The sequence below is a fragment of the Xenopus tropicalis genome, chromosome 1 (genome assembly GCF_000004195.4).
Source record: "Xenopus tropicalis strain Nigerian chromosome 1, UCB_Xtro_10.0, whole genome shotgun sequence".
NCBI lineage: Eukaryota > Metazoa > Chordata > Amphibia > Anura > Pipidae > Xenopus > Xenopus tropicalis.
In genome coordinates this window covers 1,089,867-1,113,179 of record NC_030677.2, presented here as the reverse complement: position 1 = coordinate 1,113,179, position 23,313 = coordinate 1,089,867, and the positions used below count along the sequence as shown (strand labels likewise).

Here is a 23,313-nt window from a genome sequence, read left to right as displayed (position 1 = left end):
AATGATTCCCTTTTCTCTGTAATAATAAAACAGTACCTGTACTTGATCCCAACTAAGATATAATTACCCCTTATTGGGGCAGAACAGCCCTATTGGGTTTATTTAATGGTTAAATGATTCCCTTTTCTCTGTAATAATAAAACAGTACCTGTACTTGATCCCAACTAAGATATAATTACCCCTTATTGGGGGCAGAACAGCCCTATTGGGTTTATTTAATGGTTAAATGATTCCCTTTTCTCTGTAATAATAAAACAGTACCTGTACTTGATCCCAACTAAGATACAAATAATCCTTACTGGATGCAAAACAATCCTATTGGATTTAATTGCTGTTTTATTGATTCTTTAGTAGACTTAAGGTATGGAGATCCAAATTACGGAAAGACCCTTGGTCCCGAGCATTCTGGATAATGGGTCCTATACCTTTTTTTTTAATATCTTTATTTATAAAGCGCTACTTATGTACGCATCGCTGTGAATGTTGAAAGTGCAAGGCCTGTCTGTATATTCTGTGAGCAGTGCAAATGCATTGCCTGTCTGTGCAGCCCCAGCTGTATATAATAAGGAGATCCTCTGGCTGGCAGGATTCAGCTGTAGGTGATAGGAAGGTAAGTTCTCCCCCCTCCGTGCCTTGGTAGCTCAGACGGAAGCACTAGGAGTATCAGGTAAAGTCACAGTACAGGTTTAGTAGCTTCAAACTGATTCTTAATTCAGATGGATTATTTTTTCTGGAATCCGGCTAATATTAAAGCTCGGGAGCTGATGTGTTGCAGCCAGTGTGTATGTTGGGATTCTGACCGTTGCACCGGACTCCCCTGTAAAACAAAGTCTTTGGAAGGGCCCATTGCAGAGTAGCAAACACCCATCCCTTTCCCCTCTCCCTGCTGATGCCTCTACCCAGACCCCTTTGCATATAAATCCCTACCAGAGAGCCAGCGGCGAGTTGAATGCAACATTAGAGAAAGCGGACCCCATGTTCTGGGCCTGTAGCAGAATGCTCTGGGGCTGGCTAATGTACCCACCAATTGTAGCAAAGTGGGGGCGTCTGCAAACATAACTGCTCTGCTCAGAAGCATATTGGATTTGGAAACTTGAAACACTGTTCCCTAAGGGGTTAAATGAAAATTGCAGTTTGTCTTTTTTTTTTGTAATCAGATAATCCAGCACTGGGGGGGATAACAGAAATGAAAGTAAAGGTAACAGCCCCACTGGTGAAAAGGAGTTTTTGTTTAATAGTTGCTCTGCGATACAGTACATGAATAAAAGTGTTTCTGTTTGATTATATTTGAGTTTCACTAATATAGGCTCTTAGTGACACGGTCAGCTGACATTTATACTCTGGATATTGCGAGAATGGCCTTCTGCAGAAATTTATATTGGTCGTTTTTATATTTTGACTTTTTAAAAAAAAAAAACGTTTTTGTGCTGGACTTTTTCACAAACAATGTGTTCCTGAATAGGATTGGTGGTGCTTAATTATCCTGCCAATCACTCACCTACTGATAAGCTTTGGTTTTCACTGAAGGAATATCCTGACGAAGGGAGGGAGTGCCCCCCCGAAATGTAGGGTTTTTTTGTTTTTTTTTGTGGTACATTGGCATAATAAATGGGGTTAAGCTCCCCAGCTGAAATTTTGCTTGAGTGCAGTCTCTATTTCTGCTTTGTTCTATATAATGTACCCACCAAGCCTGAATGTGTATGCTTAGACATATTGGTGGCTCTGGGGCCGGCTAATGTACCCACCAAGCCTGAATGTGTATGCTTAGACATATTGGTGGCTCTGGGGCCGGCTAATGTACCCACCAAGCCTGAATGTGTATGCTTAGACATATTGGTGGCTCTGGGGCCGGCTAATGTACCCACCAAGCCTGAATGTGTATGCTTAGACATATTGGTGGTTCTGGGGCCGGCTAATGTACCCACCAAGCCTGAATGTGTATGCTTAGACATATTGGTGGCTCTGGGGCTGGCTAATGTACCCACCAAGCCTGAATGTGTATGCTTAGACATATTGGTAGCTCTGGGGCCGGCTAATGTACCCACCAAGCCTGAATGCGTATGCTTAGACATATTGGTGGCTTTAGACATATTGGTGGCTCTGGGCCGGCTAATGTACCCACCAAGCCTGAATGTGTATGCTTAGACATATTGGTGGCTCTGGGCCGGCTAATGTACCCACCGAGCCTGAATGTGTATGCTTAGACATATTGGTGGCTCTGGGGCCGGCTAATGTACCCACCAAGCCTGAATGTGTATGCTTAGACATATTGGTGGTTCTGGGGCCGGCTAATGTACCCACCAAGCCTGAATGTGTATGCTTAGACATATTGGTGGTTCTGGGGCTGGCTGATCTACCCACCAAGCCTGAATGCGTATGCTTAGACATATTGGTGGTTCTGGGGCTGGCTGATCTACCCACCAAGCCTGAATGTACATTTTTAACATCTCTCTGGTTCTGGGGTTGGTTAATGTAACAGCCAAACTGAATGTATAGGATTAGAGATCTCAGTGGTTGAGGTTAAAGCAATAGCCAAAGTGTGTGTATGATTATTCTGGGTCACATTTGCTTATACATCTTGCAGGGTTTTACATAAGCATGTATGGGGCCCTGTGTAGTGTTTGCATTCACAAAAAGACAAGGTTTTGTTATGGAACGCACTGTTGGTGTATTATACACAGGCTCAGACCCACGCGACAATTTTTGTTCGACACAGTCAACAATTTTTTGCCGCGAATCCATGGCTGCCAAATTATTTGGCCCATCGCTATATATAATTATACACGTGCCTAAATGCTTCAGTCAGGCTGAGTAAAGGTATTGTACCTGTATAAATGCAGCAGACAGTATGGGCTTAGATGCCCAGCCAAGTAATACATATACACAAGCATGTTTTGTGGTGTTGTTTATGTACTTAGGGATGGTTTATGTTGAGTTTTTTTGCATTTAAAGAATTTGAGTTATGGTTCGAAAACTCGAATGTCTGGTATTCATTAAGTGCAAAAAACATGAAAACTTGAATGTAAAAATTTGCCATCTAATACCTTGCGAGTTTCTATTGAAGTCAGTGGGAAAGTCATAGGCAAAGTCACGCCACATTCAAGTTTTTAGGGCTCGTACGGATACTCAAGATATTCAAGTTTTTTTTGTATTAAAAAATAAGCAGCCATTCGATATGCGAGTTTATTTGATTTAGAAAGATAAACTCGAATTCATAAATTGATAAATAAGCCCATTGCTATCTATATCTGCCCATTATCATGTCACTGTGATGTTTGTTGGGTGCCAAGACTCACTGGGGTATTTAGTGGTTGGTTTGCTATGGGGGTATAGCTTGACAAAGGTCTGTTGTTGGAAAGAGATGGTTCCTGAGCCAAGCAAAGTGGTCTTCCATAAAGGGTGCGCTCCTGAGTACAATATGGAGGCAACCAGTGTAAGTGAGTGTGTTAATGTTTTGGGGGTGCAGGGTCGGACTGGCCTGTGACTGTGCCAGAAAATTCAATGATGGGTTCTGTTCTGAATGGGTCCCTTATGGAGCACAGAACCCTTTAGTGACTTTTCCAGGTTCTGCTTGTGGTTTCATTTATTCCCAGTGGTTTTCTCTGAATTGAATGGTGAGGAATTCTCAGGGGTGCTTGTCAGCTTTGTGGGTTTCACCCCCCCAAAACAGTGTGTCTGAGTGGCACCAAATTATAAAGGATATAACCATATGAGAAAGGTAGGAAAAGCATATGAATTGCACCTGGGCCGGCACCCCCTTGGGGACCTCAGGAGACGTGATGGTGTCTTATTGCAGGCAAATCTATGGAGAAGTTTGCGAGCCCACATGTCAAAAGATTGGGCACACTTCCAGAGGGGAGTCCAACATTCTGTTCAATAAGCTCAATAGTATGTTTAGGCAAATTGCTAGACATTCAAACCAGAAACCCTTGCAAGGTTAGTGTTCATTCCATTAGGTAATGGGGTAAGGGGCTTTGTATGCCTTTTTGCATGCAGAAGTACAGGAATAAGTTTAAAGAAATGTATAACACAGGCTGGGGAGAGATATTCACTACAGGTCTGGTGTCTGTGGTTCTGGTTTGCAGTGGGTGATTGGACCGTCCTATTTCATCAAGTTTACCATAAAGGAAACCGAGTGCCGGAAAACCAAGAGGAATATGAATCAGATTGACTGCAAGTTCCTGGAGGATGAAGATGCAGTAAGTGATGGGGTATAAGTGGGGCAGAGAGAGAAGTGTAACCCAATGACTGCAGGTTGGAATATGGGACAATGGATCAGTAGATAAGGGGCAGGGTAGAATCTGTTGGTTCCTATCAGCCAGGCTGTCTCTCTCACACAGACAAACTCTCTGATTAAATACAACTGACATAGAATCTAATAACAGACTTTTTAGAGTTAAACTACATTGTGTAAATTATCTCCCCAGTAACCACGTGGGGACTGGGTGCAAATGCCCCAAACCTACAGCTCAAGGAGAGGGATCAGACAATGAAAGAGTATCGGGCACTCGCACACCCCATGGACAGGCCAAGTAAGAGAAACAGAAAACTTTATTTAACAAACAAAAGACCAAAAGCAGCTTGACGCGTTTTGTGCACCAGGGCAAGTAATCATTGAGTACAATGTACAGGATATATACCCTACCCTGCCAATCACAGTTAGGCACCTATTAGGCCAATAGGAAAAGAGGAGCTAAGGGGAGGAACATTAATTCCATTGGATAATAAAAGAAATACAAAAAATTTTGCAAACGTACGAAAAAATACAATAACTTAAGTTTCAAAATGGCACCTTCAAACAGTTATTCATAGTAACAAGCAGGGGTGTTTCTGGGGTCCTTGCTGCCCTGAGGCGGCCTTTCAGATGCCACCCCCCTCCCTTTCACACATGATGCTTTACCTTTCTGAGTGCAAGGGGAGGATCACATCGCTAAAGAGCAAGTGCACTTTCTGCAATTTTAAAATTGGAATTTTGGCTCTTAAAGTTACGAAGAGCAGCTATTTGCCCCCCCCCCCATGCATTAATCGTGTAGAAACCTTAAGGAAGATCCTATTTAGATGGTGTCTTTCTCCTGTTACAATGGCCAAAGTGAGCTCTAACTGCCCCATACATGGAGATGATGTGGCCAACCAGCTAACGTATATATCACATGTGGTGGACATGCTCCTATGAGCAACCATCATGGATTACAGTGTTCCAACATATTTCCACATTCTCTAAAGTACAAATCCATCCATCCCCAACATTACCTTTACTGAATATTGGCATGGATACCATCCCCAGACCCACGAGAACGGTAGTGTTGTGTATCCTATCAGCAGCATGGACCCTTATAGCCTCCACCTGTAGTGATGAGTGAATCTGTCCCATTGTGCTTCACCATAAGATTTGTGAAACACATTTGCATCGCAACTTTTTTGTTGCCCATGTCTTTTTTTTTTTTACAGCAACCACGCCCGTTTTGACACAACCGCGCCCATTTTTGACACAACCGCGCCCAATCTGATGTGACTGTGACTTTATTTTTCCGCTGCGAATTTTCACTGAAGTTTCACGAGACAATTTGCCAATTGCGAAATGCGGAAATTCACTGCGAATCCATGTCTGGTGAAAAAATTCGCTCATCCCTATCCACCTGGAAACCCAATAACACTCTCACAATTGACACTCTAATCAGCCGCTTTAACATCCAAGCTTCCAATGAACAGATGTCCGACCAATACAATGCTAAATTCATCAGTCAAAAAGACTGGAACTCTTGGCCAGTATTTGTTCATGATATGTATCTCAGGAATAATCTACTTTATATTCTAGTTTTTTTTTTTATAACCTGGACACCTGAATGAGTAGGTATCAACATATATATCAACACCACTAACAACCACCGCTTGTAGCACCTCTAAATGCCTCAAGACCTTGATTGACGTTATTTCTCTTCTCATTTTCTTTCTTTTCTTTCTCTATATTACACTGACCGCTCCTTATTGAAGATGTTGACTATGGAACAATAGTTGTGGGAACTTACAAATAAAGACCATTGAATGTGAAAATTGCTTGGAGTGTGTGATTTCCCAGTGACACTTGTCCTCCTACTTCTCTTCACTTCCAGAGGCTCCTTTGCCCTTAAACCTTTCTATAAATAATGAATTTGCCCCAACCTAAATATCCAGCTTGTTTGTGTGTTTTTCTTGCAGCGCGTTGGCTTCTGTGAGGGCAGCATAATGACCAACTCCCGTACGGGCGAGGAACACAAGCAGGTTACCTGTGAAGTCTATGAACCCAAGGTATGAATAGCTATTCCATTGGGTTGGGTTTATTATGCTGTGGCACATAGTAGGCTAGGGGTGGGCAAACTTTTTGGCTCAGGGGCCTCATTGACTTACAGATGGGCTGGGCCGGGTCAGCGATACGCCCAGGGCTGCCATCAGAAATCACGGGGCCTCTCAGCTCCCCCCCCCAACATCCCACCCAGCATCCTCCAACCCCACTCCCCAGCATCCTGCAGCTCCACTCCCCAGCATCCTGCAGCTCCACTCCCCAGCATCCTCCAGCTCCCCCCCCCCCCAGTGACCTGTGGCTCCCTCCATCCTCTGGTTGCTTCTATCTCCCGACTCCCTGCTGCATCCTTTTATATGGTTGCACCCCGTGCATGCTGACATCATGCACACACACGGGGTGCAACCAGTCAGGGCCTGTAATTATTTTAAGGGGGCTGGAGTCAGCTGGCTGGATTAAAAAGGCCAGTGGGTCGGATGTGGCCTGTGGACCGTAGTTTGCCCATCCCTGTAGTAGGTGCTAATGGACACTAAGGGACAGATTTATCAAAAATTGTTTTGATTCAAGAAAAAACTGTGCAAAATGTGACCGTGAAAATGAATGGATTGTTTTAATGATTTTTTGGCTTCTAAGAATGCAGGCCATAGGCCTTAGGCCACACAGACTTAGTATTTATATGGAACAAGAAATGGACGATAGGACGATGTTAATTATTAATCAGAAGGTTGGTGTCCCTCTCACAGCAGATATAAATGAATATGAGCAGATTAGAGCATGGAAACATCCCCACGCAGACAGTCTAGTACAAATCTGAATGTTGCCATTTCTGTACTGTTAAGGTGGACAGGTCTCCTGCTGCCAGTTTTCGCGGATCTTTTACGTACGTTGGTAAAGCAAAGGTGCGGTTTCATGACGAGGGCCAAGAAGAGTCTGGAGCAGCTGGAAAAGCCTATGATGAGCCTCATCCTTCCCAAAATGGGATAAAACCTGACCATCCTCCAAAAGATTCTTCTCACAAGGACCATAGTGGCTCCTCTGAAGAGCACGGGGAGAAGAAACCCAGTGTCAGGAAGCCAAAAGGTTTAATCCAGAACTTCCGCCTGAATGATTCTGATGTTCTGCCAGCTCCCGCCATCACCATCAGCATCCCCCCATTGCCCACTCGTCCTGAGGTCAGATCTGAGTTCATTGAATTCCCAGAAACAGATTCCCACCTGCCCACCTGTCCTTGGACCAAGGAGGACAAACCTGAGATTTTACAGTATTTACCTCGTAAACATAATCAGGTCTCAGCCGATGTTTAGGGCGCAGAGAATAAAGTCTTGGTTGTTTATACATTTGTGCTTTTCTCTGTGTGGGATTATTTTGAGAGCCCTATTAGTGAGTGCAAACCCACAATTGGTTGGGAGCCCTGCCACGGTATAGGTGGAACAGAAGCTGTTGTAGCTTCTTCGGTACATATCAGTGTAAACCCACTCAATCACTGCCACTGGGAATAATATATATATATATATATATATATATATATATATATATATATGTATATATGTAGGGACCCATAGGGTTAAATGGCCCCTATGGCTTTAAATCCCTACAGGTTCAGTTCCCTTAGTTGCTGGGCAGAAGGGAATGTATCTAAGTGAGTTCATTAACATGTGTGCTATTGGTTAGAAGGTATGGTGACCACATCCTGCCTGACTTTGGAATAGTGCTGGGAGAGGAGTGGCACCTTCCTGTTTGTTTGCTTCCACCTTAGGGACAAGGTGGGTGGTGCTGAGAGTCCAGGCCCAGTGAAGTCGGGGAACAGGGCCCTGTGAATGAGGCATTAGATAGTGGCAGGTGTAGCCCCTGTACCAGTACCACTCTAGGGGTGTAAGGCAGTTAGGGTTTGGCCCCCGTACCAGTACCACTCTAGGGGTGTAAGGCAGTTAGGGTTGGGCCCCCGTACCAGTACCACTCTAGGGGTGTAAGGCAGTTAGGGTTGGGCCCCCGTACCAGTACCACTCTAGGGGTGTAAGGCAGTAAGGGTTGGGCCCCCGTACCAGTACCGCTCTAGGTGTGTAAGGCAGTTAGGGTTGGGCCCCCGTACCAGTACCGCTCTAGGGGTGTAAGGCAGTTAGGGTTGGGCCCCCGTACCAGTACCGCTCTAGGGGTGTAAGGCAGTTAGGGTTGGGTCCCTGTACCAGTACCACTCTAGGGGTGTAAGGCAGTTAGGGTTGGACCCCCGTACCAGTACCACTCTAGGGGTGTAAGGCAGTTAGGGCTGAGCCCCTGTATCAGTACCACTCTAGGGGTGTAAGGCAGTTAGGGTTGGACCCCCGTACCAGTACCACTCTAGGGGTGTAAGGCAGTTAGGGTTGAGCCCCTGTACTGGTACCACTCTAGGAGTGTAAGGCAGTTAGAGTTGAGCTAGAATGAGCAGCACTGAGCTCCTGCATAGGATTTGCAGTTTTTCTAGAGATATTTCTCCCAGGCCACATTGCCTGTAGTGTAGGGATCCCAATGAATAGGGAATCAGGATAGAGAATTCCCTGAGGGATCCACTGCAGGGTGTCGCAGAGGTGAAGTGAGATTCCTGCCAGTCTGCCCACACGAGAGTGTCACTTGGTATGAGGTGTTGCCTGTACCAATGGCCCCTGAGAAGCTGTATTGTGAGTAACCCTGTGGATGTTTAATAAACACTTATCATTTTGTTATTTGCAAGAACCTCTGGCGCCCTCTGTTTGTATTTTTCTGCATAGCACTTAGGGAAGGCCCATTCTGGGTGAGAGAGTACAGTGTAACCCATATTCTACTGGTACTAGTCCGGGAAGCCAGCTATTGAGCTGAAATAGAGGTTACATATATGTAACCCTATTTAGGCTACGGTTGTACTTTTAACACGCAATCACCTGCGTGTGGCGCTACAGGAGCCCTGAGCCCCCGCTTATTTTGGGGGACAGGTATAATATAAATGAATGGCGTGCCTCCACCCAGGGTAGGTATAGGTAGAACTATATGTCTCCTCCCTGGGAAAACTATGAGGTCCTCCTTGGACCAGGACTCCCAGCAACTCCCGGTACCTTGCCCCTCCCTTGGGGTAGCTGCTTACCAGGCAGTTGAGGATCCTCTGTATATGAACAGCCAAGTCACCAGTTATGATGATGAACCAGATGAACTTGCTTTATTGATGCAGGCAGAACACTTCAGAGGATGTCACACAGACGGCTCAAGTCATACTCTCTCTTTGGGCTACCCCGGTACTCCCGCCGGATGATCCCACCTAGGAACTCACCCCGGCCCACGCGTAGGGCCCCTTCACTGGGAACACTCCCATGCGCTGACTTGGCTCCTCTTACTACAGACTACAGGACCTGAACTCCAGCCATGAATGCCCCTCTCTCTCCTGTTGGGGCTATCGCTGCACGTTCTCTCTAGCCTGCCTGTCACTCCTAGAGTGACCTATTACAGAATCTCCTGTACTAGAACACAAGCCTGTTGCTGACCTCCTTACAGAGGGGTCCCAGGCAGAAAGACCTTCACAAAATGGGTGTCATCCCTTTTTATATTGCAGCACACTGCCACCTAGTGGTTGCTGCTGAACAATAGGGAAACTCCCTTTTCACACATAAACAGCTAGGACCACCTTTAGGTGTCCAAATCTCATAAGGCCGCCCTCATGGTGCCTGTCTAAAGGGGAACTAATACTGAAGGGGCCCCATTCTTTGGGGTCCCTACATATATATACAGTATATATCTCACCACATACCCCAATAAACTCCATAATTCATTAGGGTAGAGAGGAGTTAGAGAAATATATGCAGTACCAAACCGTTTATATTCCTGGCCAGGTAACCCCCTACATAAATATAGCTAAATATATTAATACCCTTTATTGTGTATTAATTGAAATTCAAATAATAATTAAGTTGATTTATACATGTAGGGGATTTGAGAACTTTTTCCCTAGTTTTTCTGTCTGTGACATCTGGGGCAGGTAGCGCTACCTGGGGGGGATTAACAGCTCTTGGGGAAGGGATTGAACTGAGAAGAGGGTTTTTGCCTATCTGGACCGGGCACCTACAGAGACTGTGCCAGGAATGGATCGACTGCAAAGGTTCCTCAGGGCAGGATAATCAGTTATCCATATAGTTGTTCTTTACTTTATTTTATTTTTATCCTTGCTGCAAACTGTGTGTGATTATTTCCTAGTGGAAATCCCCTTGAGGTGTGCTCCTCAGTGTCAACTAGGTGGCGACACTGCGCTATAATCCCAGTTCCCAGTACCTTTCACTATTGTAAGGGGGGGCTCAGCACAAGCCAGATAAGTGAGTGTAACACAACTGTGTGTGCCGAGGGTTACATACATTAAGAAATTTACCTGAATAAAATGTCTCATTAACCTTCAGCTCATATTGCTGAAGAGCTTCCCTGGTACCTGTGGGTTATCTCCCTGTATTCATGGGATACACAGCTATATTCATGGGAAGAGACATGTACAAAATAAGACAAAATTGCAAATTTAAGGCCCACCCAAACAAACCAAAACATTATATTTTCGCGTGCAAGTGCAAAAACGTGTGATACCGATACAGAGCAGGAATAATGTGCCGACAACCCATACCAGCTTTTCTCCAGTCACTGATATCTATTTGGCAAACCCAGCATTTTCCAATTCCCAGTTCTAGTGCCCACCGCCAGTTTTACAATAATACTTTTGCTTTTTAAACAATTACTGTGCTGTACTCAAGTGCCCATGTGCATTATTGTGCCTAATTCCCATGCAAAGCCTGTGTTTATATATATTACGCCAAAGTGCAATTGGGCATGCAGCCACTTAATTTGCTAACCTGACATAGTTCAAGTTTAAAATTTTACCGATATTATCGTATGATATTCAGTGCTTGTATGGCGGATCGACAAGATGACCAAAATTGCAGGGAATTTGATATCGATCACCTCATCAATTGGGCAGGACGAAAGACTTTGCTAGGGTGCCGTTGAAGCAAATTCTGCATTTAGAGCTGAATGGTCAGGTGGAGATAGAATCCCTATTGTTTCTACCTTCATATTTGACGATTCAGCTCTGAACGTCACTGGAGGGAATGAACAATCATTGGTTGCAGGAAAGATCGTTATTGTAAAGTGTATGGCCAGGGGGTAAGATTTACTTTCCTCAGCCTTTGCAAGAAAAAAAGCCGTTGTTGAGCTTTAATAACCAAAAAGGCAGAATTAAGACCCCCCATAACCATAGAGCCATTTACTGTATATGGAGAGCCTTACGGGTACAAGGAGTCTAAAATCCACAATAGAAGAAACAAATTATTATCAGTGCGCCAGTTTGCCAGTTGTTCAGCCTCCTCTCTATTTGCTGATTTATTATTATTACTATTATTATTATTATTATTATTCAGGAACATAATAGAGTTGTGTCATAAGCAGATTTAATGATGTAATTAGAACCAAATTGGGCAGAACAGCCATTATTGTGACCAGCAATGGGGAGAGTACCCAGCCCTGTGGGGAACCGGTGCTCAACTTGATTGGGTTGGAGAATTTGTTTCCCATCCTGATTGGCTGTGGCCGGGCTATTAAAAAAATCTAAAATCCAATTAGAAAGCGTTATACTTACTCCCAGATTCACTCGTTTATCAGTTGGCTTTTGTGGAATAATCGTATTAAAAGCAGAAAATCAATAAACAACATCCTGACATAAGTGTTTTTATTCTCCATAAGATGCAGGGCCCCCGGGAAAGCATCGTCTGTAGCCGGCAAACTGGGGCAGATCTAAGCACTTTGGGAGCCTATTTTTATATATAATTATTCTCTCAAAGCATTTCGTGACGATCGGCGTAAGAGCAACAGGTCGATTTAAACAGGACGCAGATTGTTTTTTCAGCACTGGATTAATGGTGGTAACTTTAAAACACTCAGGAACCAGAGATTGTTCAAGCGAGATATTAAAAATATCAGTAAACACCCACTAATTGATCCACGAATACTTTTGTATGCAGGGTCGGACTGGGGGCTGAAGGGCCCAACAAGCTCCGGCCCCAGGGGCCCCCTAACCCCCCTCACAGCGCCCCCCACCCGATGTCCTCCCCTGAGCACGTACATTTAACGCGTCAGGGGAGGAGTGGTCGGGCAGGGGGAGCGCAGGTAAGGGTCGGGACTGGTCTGCCGGGGCCCACCGGGATTTTTTCTGGTGTCTCGGCAGCCCAGTCCGACCCTGTATGTATCTTTTGTGCATATGCCCGCTTTGCTGCTTTAACGGCCTTTGACGGATTAACCCTTGCAATCCTAAGGGATTCTCCATCGCCAGCCCTATAAGCTGCATTATGGGCTCCCAGTAACGCCCTACTGGTTAGCCAGGGTTTCTCATTTGCTCTTATTGGTCCCCATGTTGGCGGAATCTTGGAAAAGCTGATAGGATGTGCAGATTGAAGTCTCCAGCACCAATAAACCCCCCTTCAGGATATGCTGTTTATACCTTATTAATAGCCGCATACAATTCAGCATTTGCACTAGGAGGGATGTAAACAGCCATAATGATGATAACAATTGGAAATTCTCTTGGCAGGTAGAAGGGTCTGCATTATACAGAGAGGAGCTCCACAATCTCTGAGCAATAACATATAATAACTGTCACATTTGTACAGCAGTGATTGTTGATATAGACACACAGACCTCCTCCACTACTCTTTCCACATAACTTAGGCTTTCTATCAATGTGTGACAGGCAAATAGTCCCCCAGCTGAATAGCGGCACCCCCCGGATGTTACTGTGTAGCCCTATTACAACAAACAAGGACACAACAGTCCCTTATCTCACATTGTGTGTTCCTGCATAGACTTTGGCCAGTAACGTTGGCAAGGAGAACACATGGTAACGTTGGTCTGACTGAATTATTACATCATTTGACTTGTATACCATCTTGCTCACCCCATTTTTGCTTCTTTTTGCTTTCGATGGGATTTACGCTTGACTGCAGGCTCACAATTTAATGGTAATTAAACAGCCTTATATACCATCACTCTCCTCCTTTTGTTCAAGCAATTTGCCCTCCAATTTGCTCTGATATAACAATATAACTTAATCTGGCCATACACGTGAAGATCCGCTCGCTTGGTGATGTCGCCAAGCGAGCAGATCTTAACCCGATATCCCCACCTACGGGTGGGCGATATCAGGAGAACATGCAGGCTAATTTCATCTTTTGGCCCTGGGCCCTGAGTTATAATGGCGGCAATGGGGCAGTCGGTTCGGGGACCGCATCAACGAGACGATTCGGTCCCCCATTCCAACTAAATCTTTTAACCTGCCCAATCGATATCTGGCCAATTTCAGGACCCTTGTTCCTGCCCCTATATGGGCCGATAAGCTGCCGAATTGGTCCAAGGGGCCGATATCAGCATCTACAATTGGCCCATGTATGGCCACCTTAAGTCTCTCACAGAGCACACACTCACAGAGCACACACTCAACACACGTCATGACAACCATGATTATCCGGAGACTAAGCTTGCTAAGTCCATCTAGTGTCCCCCACATCTCCTCCACCAACATCCTTCCATGAACTGGGTTACCCCATATTGGCAATAACACATTTCGGCCATACACCCTCCTGTACTTACCCCCTGGCTCCTATGAAGGAGCAGCGGCCATTGCTTCCCAAATACAGGCAGGGGCTGGTTCTTTCTCTCCCCCAAGCAGGGTTCCCCCATGACTCTTTCAGGTGGAATGAAGTGCACCTTCAGGGGAGACATCTGCAATATACACGGGGCACCCTCAGCTAGAAGCAATGAGGCGCAGGAGGCACCCGTGACACTATCAGTGTGAGTGCCAAAGAGACAGTCACCTCCGGCAGGGAAATCAGAGGAGCTTGCACACCTGAAGCCAACAGACCCAAAGCAGCCACTGTGTCTGTCCGTGCCTCCATCTTGTTGACGCATAGCAAAAAGAAGTTTGCACCAAACCAGTATTGCGATTTTTCCGCCATTTCGTGTTTTTATGCAGTTTTGCAAATTTTTTGGCAGGCAAGGAACAGACAATAATGCTCCCTTTGCTTTAAACCCCACCCCCAGTAGAACAAGACTAAAGGTGGCCATACATGAGCAGATTCAGCTGCTGCTTTGGATCCTTTATACCCATTCAGCAGCTTATCTGCCTGAGTTGGGCACCCTGACAGGCCTACCCCACCAATATCTGATCTTGATTGGGCAGGTTTGATTTTCTCATTGGATTGAGGACCACATCAGCTTGTTGATGCTCTCCTTGCTCCAACAGCCCATATACCCACTGTTTTAATTTGATTCTTTGGCCCTAAAGCCAAACAATCAAATTAGCCTGATATTGCCCACCTAAGGTGGGCATATGGGGGGAAATCTGCTCTTTGGCGGCCAACCGAGCAGATCTTACCGTGTATGGCCACCTTAATGCACTTTTCACTCAAGACACTTTCTTGCCAACTGTCATGCCAGGCACCATATGGCCTGGACCTGGCAAAGGGTTAACCCCTATCACTATCTAGTCTCCTGCAGAGACCCTTAATTAAATAGGCATTCAGAGGCTGCGGGAAGGGGGCCACTCAAACAGAGGGAGCCGACTATCCATATCCAGCCATTTGGTGGGCGGGAAACCTGGGGCTATTGCTTTCTTTGATCTATGATCAAAGGGGCCAACTGGGGACCCAGAGCAGCAGGGGGGTGCAGCTATCAGAAAATATGGATTATAGAAATGGATCCATATCTCCACTGCTTTAGGGTCCACATCCTCATAAATCACATAGGATTTATGAGGAGGCCCCAGGCTTCCCAATGATACCAAAAAGGGGCAGCCTATACCCCTCTCTGAGCAGGAATGGGTTCTGGGGGACTGGGACATGAGACACCCCCCATGTTTGGTATCATTTTGATCGCCCATATATAGGTTACGACAAGTCCCTATTGTCATAATAATATTGGGTACTGGTAAGTACCAATATTATATGACCAGAAACTGGCAGGAGAAGTATAGCTCTCTACAGGGGGAGGTCCTGTGACACACACCTGGGCACTCCCCCTCATGAATACAGGAATGAGGGAGGGGCCCAGCAGTAGGATAAAAAAGGGCACAGACCCAGGTGCCAGTTAACTCATATTGTGGGGCATCCATGTTCTTTTGGATTGTGAGTTCACTGTTCCTAACTCTCGCCTCCGGAGGGCACAAGATCCCGGTAACGTTTCTCTGTGTTTTTATCCCCTTTATTTTATTTACTGTTTGTACATGTCTCTTTTGTAATATTCTTTTAATGCACTGTTTACCCTGTAATATTAAATATAAAATTTAATAAATTTAGTCCTTTGGCTCTATATCAATTCCCATGTACCTTGTATGACTGCTCAGGCCTAGAAGTGTACTAATTGTTTGGCTGTGTGCATGCTATTAGTTAGTGGACTGTCAGTAGGACAGTGTGTATGTAAATTAACCGTGGCTGCTGGTGTGTGTGTGTGGAAGTAGTAGAACTATCCCTCACTGCAGTAGGAAAGTTTATGTATGAAATAGTCAGGTAATTGGGTTTCTATCGCCTGTTAATGATAGATGGTGACAGCGAATAGTTATTTGGGGAGGTGGTTTGTTTGGGGGTGCTTGATGTTAGTCTAACCTGTGTGAAAGGTGACTGAGTGTAACCCCCTTGTTCCCCGTCCCGGTGTCAGGCGCGTCTCTGTTAGTGGCGTTTCCATGACACCAACACTCCTCTGTTTTTAGGTGTACCCCACTCTGACTCCCCCCATTCACACAATCAGCAAAATTATAGTTAACATTTTGTGATACAGATAAATATGAATGAAATTTGGAAGGCTGATTACACTGGTTTATGTATCGGCCACGTTGTACAGCACCGACTATTTTAAAGTGAATTTGTACTTGTTGTTAACCTTCAACTTGTGTATACACAGTGTATAGATATGTCTAGTAAATCACTGACCATTATCACTAACTGTACTTATGAGCATCCTAGAACTTAGTTATTCTCACATGTGACAAGAGGAGGGACTGTGGGCGTCTGGTCACCGCCCGGGTCTAGTCCAATCTGAACTGGGCATTAAGTTGGATAATTTAACTCTTAGAATAGAGAACATTAATTAATATAGAAGAAAGGGGTAGCTGTGTAGGACTATTTGCCCCTATTGCCTTCGCTGCATTCCGGGGTCCCCCAGCTGCTAGGATGATTTATTCTCTTCAAAATCAATCAGTGATGTATTCATTTCTACTATATTGCTTTGTTTAATCATTTTACTGTAGTAATAAACTAGTGCATCTCTTACACCAGTCTTACTAGTACTTACACCAGTGACAATCAGGATTTTGTGATCTGATCATGTGACAAACTTTGTACTGAACCTTGTCATTACTGTGCCATGGTCCTTGGGTCTGGCTATATGGTTATTTATTCAGTAAAGGCTCTAAATATTGCCATAATAATGCCATGGGGATCTGGCAGATAATCTTCTATTATTATCCTATAGGAACAGCGCTGATTCAAAAGTAAAGCAGCTCACAATGTTTTGCAAATAAACCATAGTTTGTCCATACGGCAGGGCAGTGTATCAGAGACTAATCTCCCCGAGTTGCCTACCCCTGCCATCCCACCGGCGAACATGTAAGTCGCCGGCGGGATGGCAGACGCGGCGGGGCGATTTTGGGAAATCGCCGAAAAAGACTCGCGAGTCTAAAACATTGCTATACATTATTTACGTTAATAAGGATGATTTCATAGAATATAATCTATTTGCCCCAGAAACCACATTTCCACAAGTGGTTACCCCTGCTCAGAACGTATAGGGCACTGCCAGAACATATAAAGAAAGAACGACTCAGAACAGGGGCGTCTAAAACCTGAAGACATTGACGGTCTCATTTATTACTGTAAGTGTGTGCATGAGTGTGTAAGTGGATGTGTGTTAGTGTGTAAGTGTGTGAGTGAGTGTGTAACTGTGTCCGCGAGGTTGTGCATGGGTGTGTAAGTGTGTGCACGAGTGTGTTAGTGTATGCGTGGGTGTGTAAGTGTGTGCATGTGTGTGTAAGTGTGTGAGGGTGTGTGAGTGTGTGCGTGAGTGTGTGCATATTTGTGTAAGTATGTACGTGGGTGTGTAAATGTGTGTGTGAGTGTATAAGTGTATGCGTGGGTGTGAAAGTGTGTGTACGTGTCTGCACAAGTTTGTGCGTTAGTGTGTAAATGCGTGCGTAGGTGTGAAAGTGTGTGAGTGTGCAAATGTCTGAACGAATGTGCAAGTGTGTGCATGAGTGTGTAAGTGTGTGTGTTTAGGTGTGTGCATGAGCGTGTAAGTGTGTGCATGAGTGTGTAAGTGGGTGTGTGTTAGTGTGTGTGTGAGTGAGTGCATGGGTGTGTAAGTGTGCATGAGTGTTTAAGTGTGTGCATGTGTGTGTAAGTGTGTGTATTAGTCTGTATGAGTGTGTGCATGGGTGTGTAAGTGTGTGCACGAGTGTGTAAGTGTGTGAGGGTGTTTGAGTGTGTGCGTGAGTTTGTAAGTGTATACATGGTTGTGTAAGTGTGTGCATGAGTGTATAAGTGGTGGTGTGAAAGTGTGTGTGTAAGTATGTGTGTGGGTGTGAAAGTGTGTGCATGAGTGTGTAAGTGTGTGCACGGTTTTGAAAGTGTGTGCATGAGTGTGTACATGTCTGTACAAGTGTGTGCTTGGGTGAGTGTGTGCATGGGTGTGCATGAGCATGTAAGTGTGTGCATGGGTGTGTGCATGGGTGTGTGAGTGAGTACATGAGTGTTTAAGTGTGTGCATAAGTGTGTGAGTGTGCAAATGTGTGAACGCATGTGTAAGTGTGTGCATGAGTGTGTAAGTGTGTGCATGAGTGTGTAAGTGTGTGCATGAGTGTGTAAGTGTGTGCATGAGTGTGTAAGTGTGTGCATGAGTGTGAATGTGTGTGCGAGTGTGTAAGGTGTGCGTGGGTGTGTGCGTGAGTGCGTAAGTGTGTGCATGAGTTGTGTGTGCGTGAGTGCATAAGCATTTAATTGTGTGCATGAGCTTGTAAGTGTGTGCATGAGTGTGTAAGTGTGTGTGTGAGTGCATGGGAGTGTAAGTGTGTGTGTGTAAGTGTGTGCATGAGTGGTTAAGTGTGTGCGCGCGAGTGTGTGTGTGTGTGTGTGTGTGTATGTGTGGGCATTAGTGAGTAAGTGTATGCGTGGGTGTGTAAGTGTGTGCATGATTGTGTAAGTGGGCGTGTGTAAGTGTGTGTTTGAGTGTGTATGTGTGTGAGTGAGTGTGTTAGTGTGTGTATTAGTGAGTGTGTGCGAGTTTGTGCATAGATGTGAAAGGGTGGGTGTGAAAGTGTGTGCATGGGTGTGAAAGTGAGTGTGTAAGTGTTTGCATGAGTATGTGCATGAGTGTGTAAGTTTGCATGAGTGTGTAAGTGTGTGCATGAGTGTGAACGTGTGTGAACGTTTGTGCACGTGTGTGCATGAGTGTGTAAGTGTGTGCATGAGTGTGTAAGTGTGTGCATGAGTGTGTAAGGATGTGCATGAATGTGTAAGTGTGTGCATGAGTGTGTGCTTGAGTTTGTAAGTGTGTGCATGTCTTCATGTTTTGGGGGTGCAGGGTCGGACTGGCCTGTGATTGTGCCATACAATTCTGTTCTGAATGGGTCCCTTATGGAGCACAGAACCCTTTAGTGACTTTTCCTGGTTCTGCTTGTGGTTTCATTTATTCCCCTAAATTAAATAGTGAGAAATGTTCACTGTGCTTGTCAGCTTTGTGGGTTTCACCCCCCAAAATTATAAAAGAAATCAATGTGAGAGGTTTTTTTGGAATCTGTTGGGGGGGGGGGGCAGGGAATCGATAGAAGCCATATGTATTGTCTGTATAGATTGGCAGGGGTTCTGCTGCTTGCCCATTGCATCTCCTGCTCTGGCACAAACTGCTAATATGTCTATGCCCAATGCATGTATAATTATATCCATATTGTGGGGAATTAGCTGGTAGCAGCCGGTAGCGGATGGGAATCTGGGCTTCACAGACGAGACAAACAACTCTGGTTTGCAACCAAAATGATCAGGCTCCTGCCTGTGCTTTATTTCCCACAGTAAAGCGGTATATATCACAACTTGTTATGTGCAAGTAAACAGTTCAAGAAAACGTAAGTCTCACCAGACTGTAGTTTCAGCAAACGGGATACCCAAATCCTCACTGCCAACGCCCGGCAGTGCTTTTCTGGAGTCCCAGAATCAGGGGAGCTTGTCGTCAGTCCAGCCTGCCCCCCTCAGTCTCTCTCAGTAACTCAACTCTCTGGTCGTGACTCCCACTGTTCCCTCACAGCGGCAGGTGGCACCCCCAGCTCCTCTGGGAGTCCCCAACACAGGCAGCCCCCCTGCTCTGAGAGTCACCTTCACTCAGACAAGGATTAACCTCCAAGTCTCTCAGCAAAAAACTGACCTCCTGCTGCCCACCCAGGCTCACCTTAAATGATTCAGGTGTTGCCTAATTGGCTCCAGCATTCCCTAATTGGCTCCAGCATTCCCTAATTGGCTCCAGCATTCCCTAATTGGCTCCAGCATTCCCTAGCCATACTGCAGGGCACTAGCCTCTCCTGCCCTGGAGATTTAAAGGAGCCAGTACCTCAGCCTGGGTGCTATATACCTGCCATCCAACAGACAAGTCTCACTGAGACAAACCTTTTTGTCACATACCTCCCCCCTCTGTTCGAGCCCGTGGGTTCGGACACGGATTCCCTGGTGGAAACACACCAAATAAATCTTTTCCATTGCCTCTCTCACATATCCCCCCCCCTTTGTTTTGACCCAGGGGCGAAACACCTTGCAATCCCACTAGAAACTCTCTTTCTCTTAAAGGGATTTCTATTTCAAGTCTCTCCACTTTGTGTTTCGTTAAAGGGATAGGGAGAAGCTTTTCACTACAGCAGGAGGTGCCAATCATACCCCCTATTAAGCATGACTTTTTCCCAGCATGGAAAAAATCCAACACCCTCATTTCAGTCTGAGAGTACACACACATGCTTTTCTGCAAGTCCTTTCTCTCAGGCACTAGTGACCCTCTTTCATACTCCTGCATCGTTTCCCTTAACAGGGTTATCACATCTGAGTTAGTTGAACCATCTTTATGAGGTACAGACGCGCATTCTGCCAGTAAACTTGCCTCTGTAGTTTCTGGCTTATTTTCCACTTTATTACCATCAATGGAAAGTGGTGGGTCACCTTTGGAAGAACCCTTTAAGGCAGCCTTATTGCCTATATCACCGGGATCTAACACATGTGTATCTATGCGAGTAGCCACACACACTTTCTTCTTCCGCTTCTCATCTAATGGGGAGGAAACAGCGGCCAGACTTTTGCTAACTCTGACAGACACACACGCCTCACCATTTTTGTCAAAATCATGCACGCACAGCATTTTATCACTCACCGCTGCAAAACCTACAGTGGGCTCTTCCTTGACCTGCAACACTAGGTTTTCAAGCAAACATTTGTCTTTGCCTTTAAGCTTTTGCTCCCCAGATGCACCCTGCCCTCTGGTAGCATTTGTCACTTCTCGCACACTGTCTTGTGTCACACAGCCTGGTACACACTCAGTGTTCACATCCAGCACACATTTAGCATTACTTAGATTAATACTCTCTGCCAGACTCACATTTTCTGTGTGAACATCTCCTTCCATAGCATTTGGCAAAGACCTCACTACTTTGCCTTTAAGACATTCCTCAGTCACTTGATTCACCACAAGGTTCTCACTGCAGACAGAATGTGGGGGCCCAGAACCTCACAGCGCTGATTAGGGGGAAGCTTCAAAGTAACTCCACTTTCCTCCACAGTCATTCCATCTGGCTTACTCCCATTGGCAATGTGGCTGCCACTTACCTCAGAACACTCAGTTCCATTTTCACTCAAAACCTGACAGTCAGCTCAACCCATTCACCTGTCTCATCAGGTACCTCTAAGAGTTTGCTATTAATGGAATGGGAACCTCCGCCTGCAGCATCTTGCGCACACAATGACTCTTTAGTTTTAAAGTACCGTTCCATTGTCTCCACCAGCTGGGCAGCTACAGTGGCAGACTGCTCAAAAGCACAAGAGTCAGCAGTATGACCTGGGGCATAGCAATAGGTGCAACTTACTGGGTCCACTTTGCACACACTCTCAGACAAGTCATACATGGTGCAGGGCTTGTGTTTCCCCTCACCTTTAAGGTACTCCCAGGCAGACTCACAACCACCCAACAGGGAGACATTCTTACTTTGCATTAACCCTTCAGGTAGCAAAGCACACTTTTCAGTCATGACATTTTTCTCTCCAGCACATTGTGTTCCCACTCTCACACAATTCAGCTCACTGGAGCCCAGTTCTGTGGCCGACACATCCTCACACACAGAATCAGGAGGTAGTTTTACCTTTTCCTCATTTACCTCCTCAGACACACTGTTTGGCTTACCACCATGTTACTAATTTTTACTTTATCGCCATCAGCTCTGTTCACACACACAGCTTGACCTTTAATAAGTGCAGGAAGTTCCCCTGACTTCTCACTGAACCCACTTCCAAGTGCCTTACTGCCCCAGCACTCCTTATAGGCTTCTAGTGACCTTTGCATTGCCGCATATACAGGGCACAGTAACATGCCCAGTAACATAACAGTGGGTGCATCTTTCCCTTTCAATTAGCTCAGCCAATCCAGCTATAGCAGTTGACAGAGATTGCTCATTAGTACACTCATCCCCTTTAAGACCTTCAGGAGATGAGCTGCAGCTGGGCAACAAAGAGTTACTCTCAACACATGGTTTTAACCCCTCGTTCACTGAAGAACTTGAGCACTCTCTGCTCAGCAGTTCTACATGCAGACTCTTGCTTGCATCAGTTGCAGCATCTTTTTGCAACAAAGCTGCACAAACATTACCATTCACACTGGTAACATTTTGTTCTGTTTTAACAGACTCAGAACAGTTTACACTCACTGCATCAGTCACACCTGCTAGGGACACATTTACATTGGGGGTCACACCTGCTAGGGACACATTTACATTGGGGGGCCCCTACTCCCTGTACCTCAGGCACAACGCTAGCACACTTTTTACTTAAGAAATTTTCTTGCAAAAATTCCTCCTTTACATTCAGCTGTTTCCCACTGTGAGTTGCCTCATTCACACTCTCTAGGGGAACATTAATACCAGGGGTCACCCCTAAACTTTGTACCATGGGTGTTACCCCACACCCCACAGTCACACTCTCTAGGGGAACATTAATACCAGGGGTCACCCCTAAACTTTGTACCATGGGTGTTACCCCACACCCCACAGTCACACTCTCTAGGGGAACATTAATACCAGGGGTCACCCCTAAACTTTGTACCATGGGTGTTACCCCACACCCCACAGTCACACTCTCTAGGGGAACATTAATACCAGGGGTCACCCCTACACGTTGTACCATGGGTGTTACCCCACACCCCACAGTCACACTCTCTAGGGGAACATTAATACCAGGGGTCACCCCTACACGTTGTACCATGGGTGTTACCCCACACCCCCCAGTCACATTCTCATTACCCACATCAGGACATTTCTCAGCAGAATTACAGTTAACATTTTGCATAGAACAAACATTAGCCAACTGGTTTGTTTGCCCCTCAACCAAAGATTTGTCATTCCCCCATAACTCCCAGAATAGGGGAAAGTCTGTTCCCAGAATGATTTCCACATCAAGGTCATCAACAACCACAAGTGAGTGGTCAACTGTCCCTCTTGTTGTTTCAAAAGTCACACAGACAGTTGGTTTATTAGGCAGCTCTTATATCTCTGGGATCTCTTGCGGGGATAAAACAAACATCAGAGTTTCATGCAAAACCTTAGACGTGGGTAACTTAGCATCCAGTGTGACCCATAATTGGATCCCATCCACTTTTACTTCAATTGATTTTTCAACCTTCCCTTTAAGAGACACAGTGCACTCTGACCAGGCACTTAACTCTTTGCTTTCTTTCTTTACCTCAGCTCCCAGGACCTTGCCTTTAAGCACACAGTCCCAGTCCTTCACCCC

General features: G+C 45.5%; 2 protein-coding genes across 4 annotated transcripts in view; both read left to right on the top strand.

Annotated features, from left to right (window-relative positions):
* The first annotated feature begins 497 nt into the window (after positions 1-497).
* On the top strand, positions 498-7,614 carry LOC105946283 (fetuin-B). Its single transcript, XM_031895216.1, has 4 exons — positions 498-610; positions 4,086-4,199; positions 6,196-6,285; positions 7,117-7,614. The coding sequence occupies exons 1-4, from the start codon at positions 527-529 to the stop codon at positions 7,579-7,581; spliced, it is 753 nt and encodes a 250-aa protein (XP_031751076.1). The 5' UTR covers positions 498-526; the 3' UTR covers positions 7,582-7,614.
* The window catches only part of MGC69493 (protein), a 46,254-nt gene continuing 23,589 nt past the window's right edge, over positions 649-23,313 (top strand). The window contains exon 1 of one of the 3 annotated variants that reach the window (XM_031897495.1): positions 649-667. The gene's annotated coding sequence lies outside the window, so the exon portion shown is untranslated. Of the gene's footprint in view, positions 668-15,381; positions 15,472-23,313 lie in introns of those variants that run through there. The other 2 variants (XM_031897492.1, NM_001004786.1) reach the window with 2 other exon arrangements.

Coding starts and splice junctions, on each gene's coding strand:
- LOC105946283 (XM_031895216.1), top strand. CDS start 527: ATGCATTGCCTGTCTGTGCAGCCCCAGCTGTATATAATAAGGAGATCC. Junction 4,200..6,195: donor TCCTGGAGGATGAAGATGCA/GTAAGTGATGGG, acceptor TTTTTCTTGCAG/CGCGTTGGCTTCTGTGAGGG. Junction 6,286..7,116: donor GTGAAGTCTATGAACCCAAG/GTATGAATAGCT, acceptor TGTACTGTTAAG/GTGGACAGGTCTCCTGCTGC.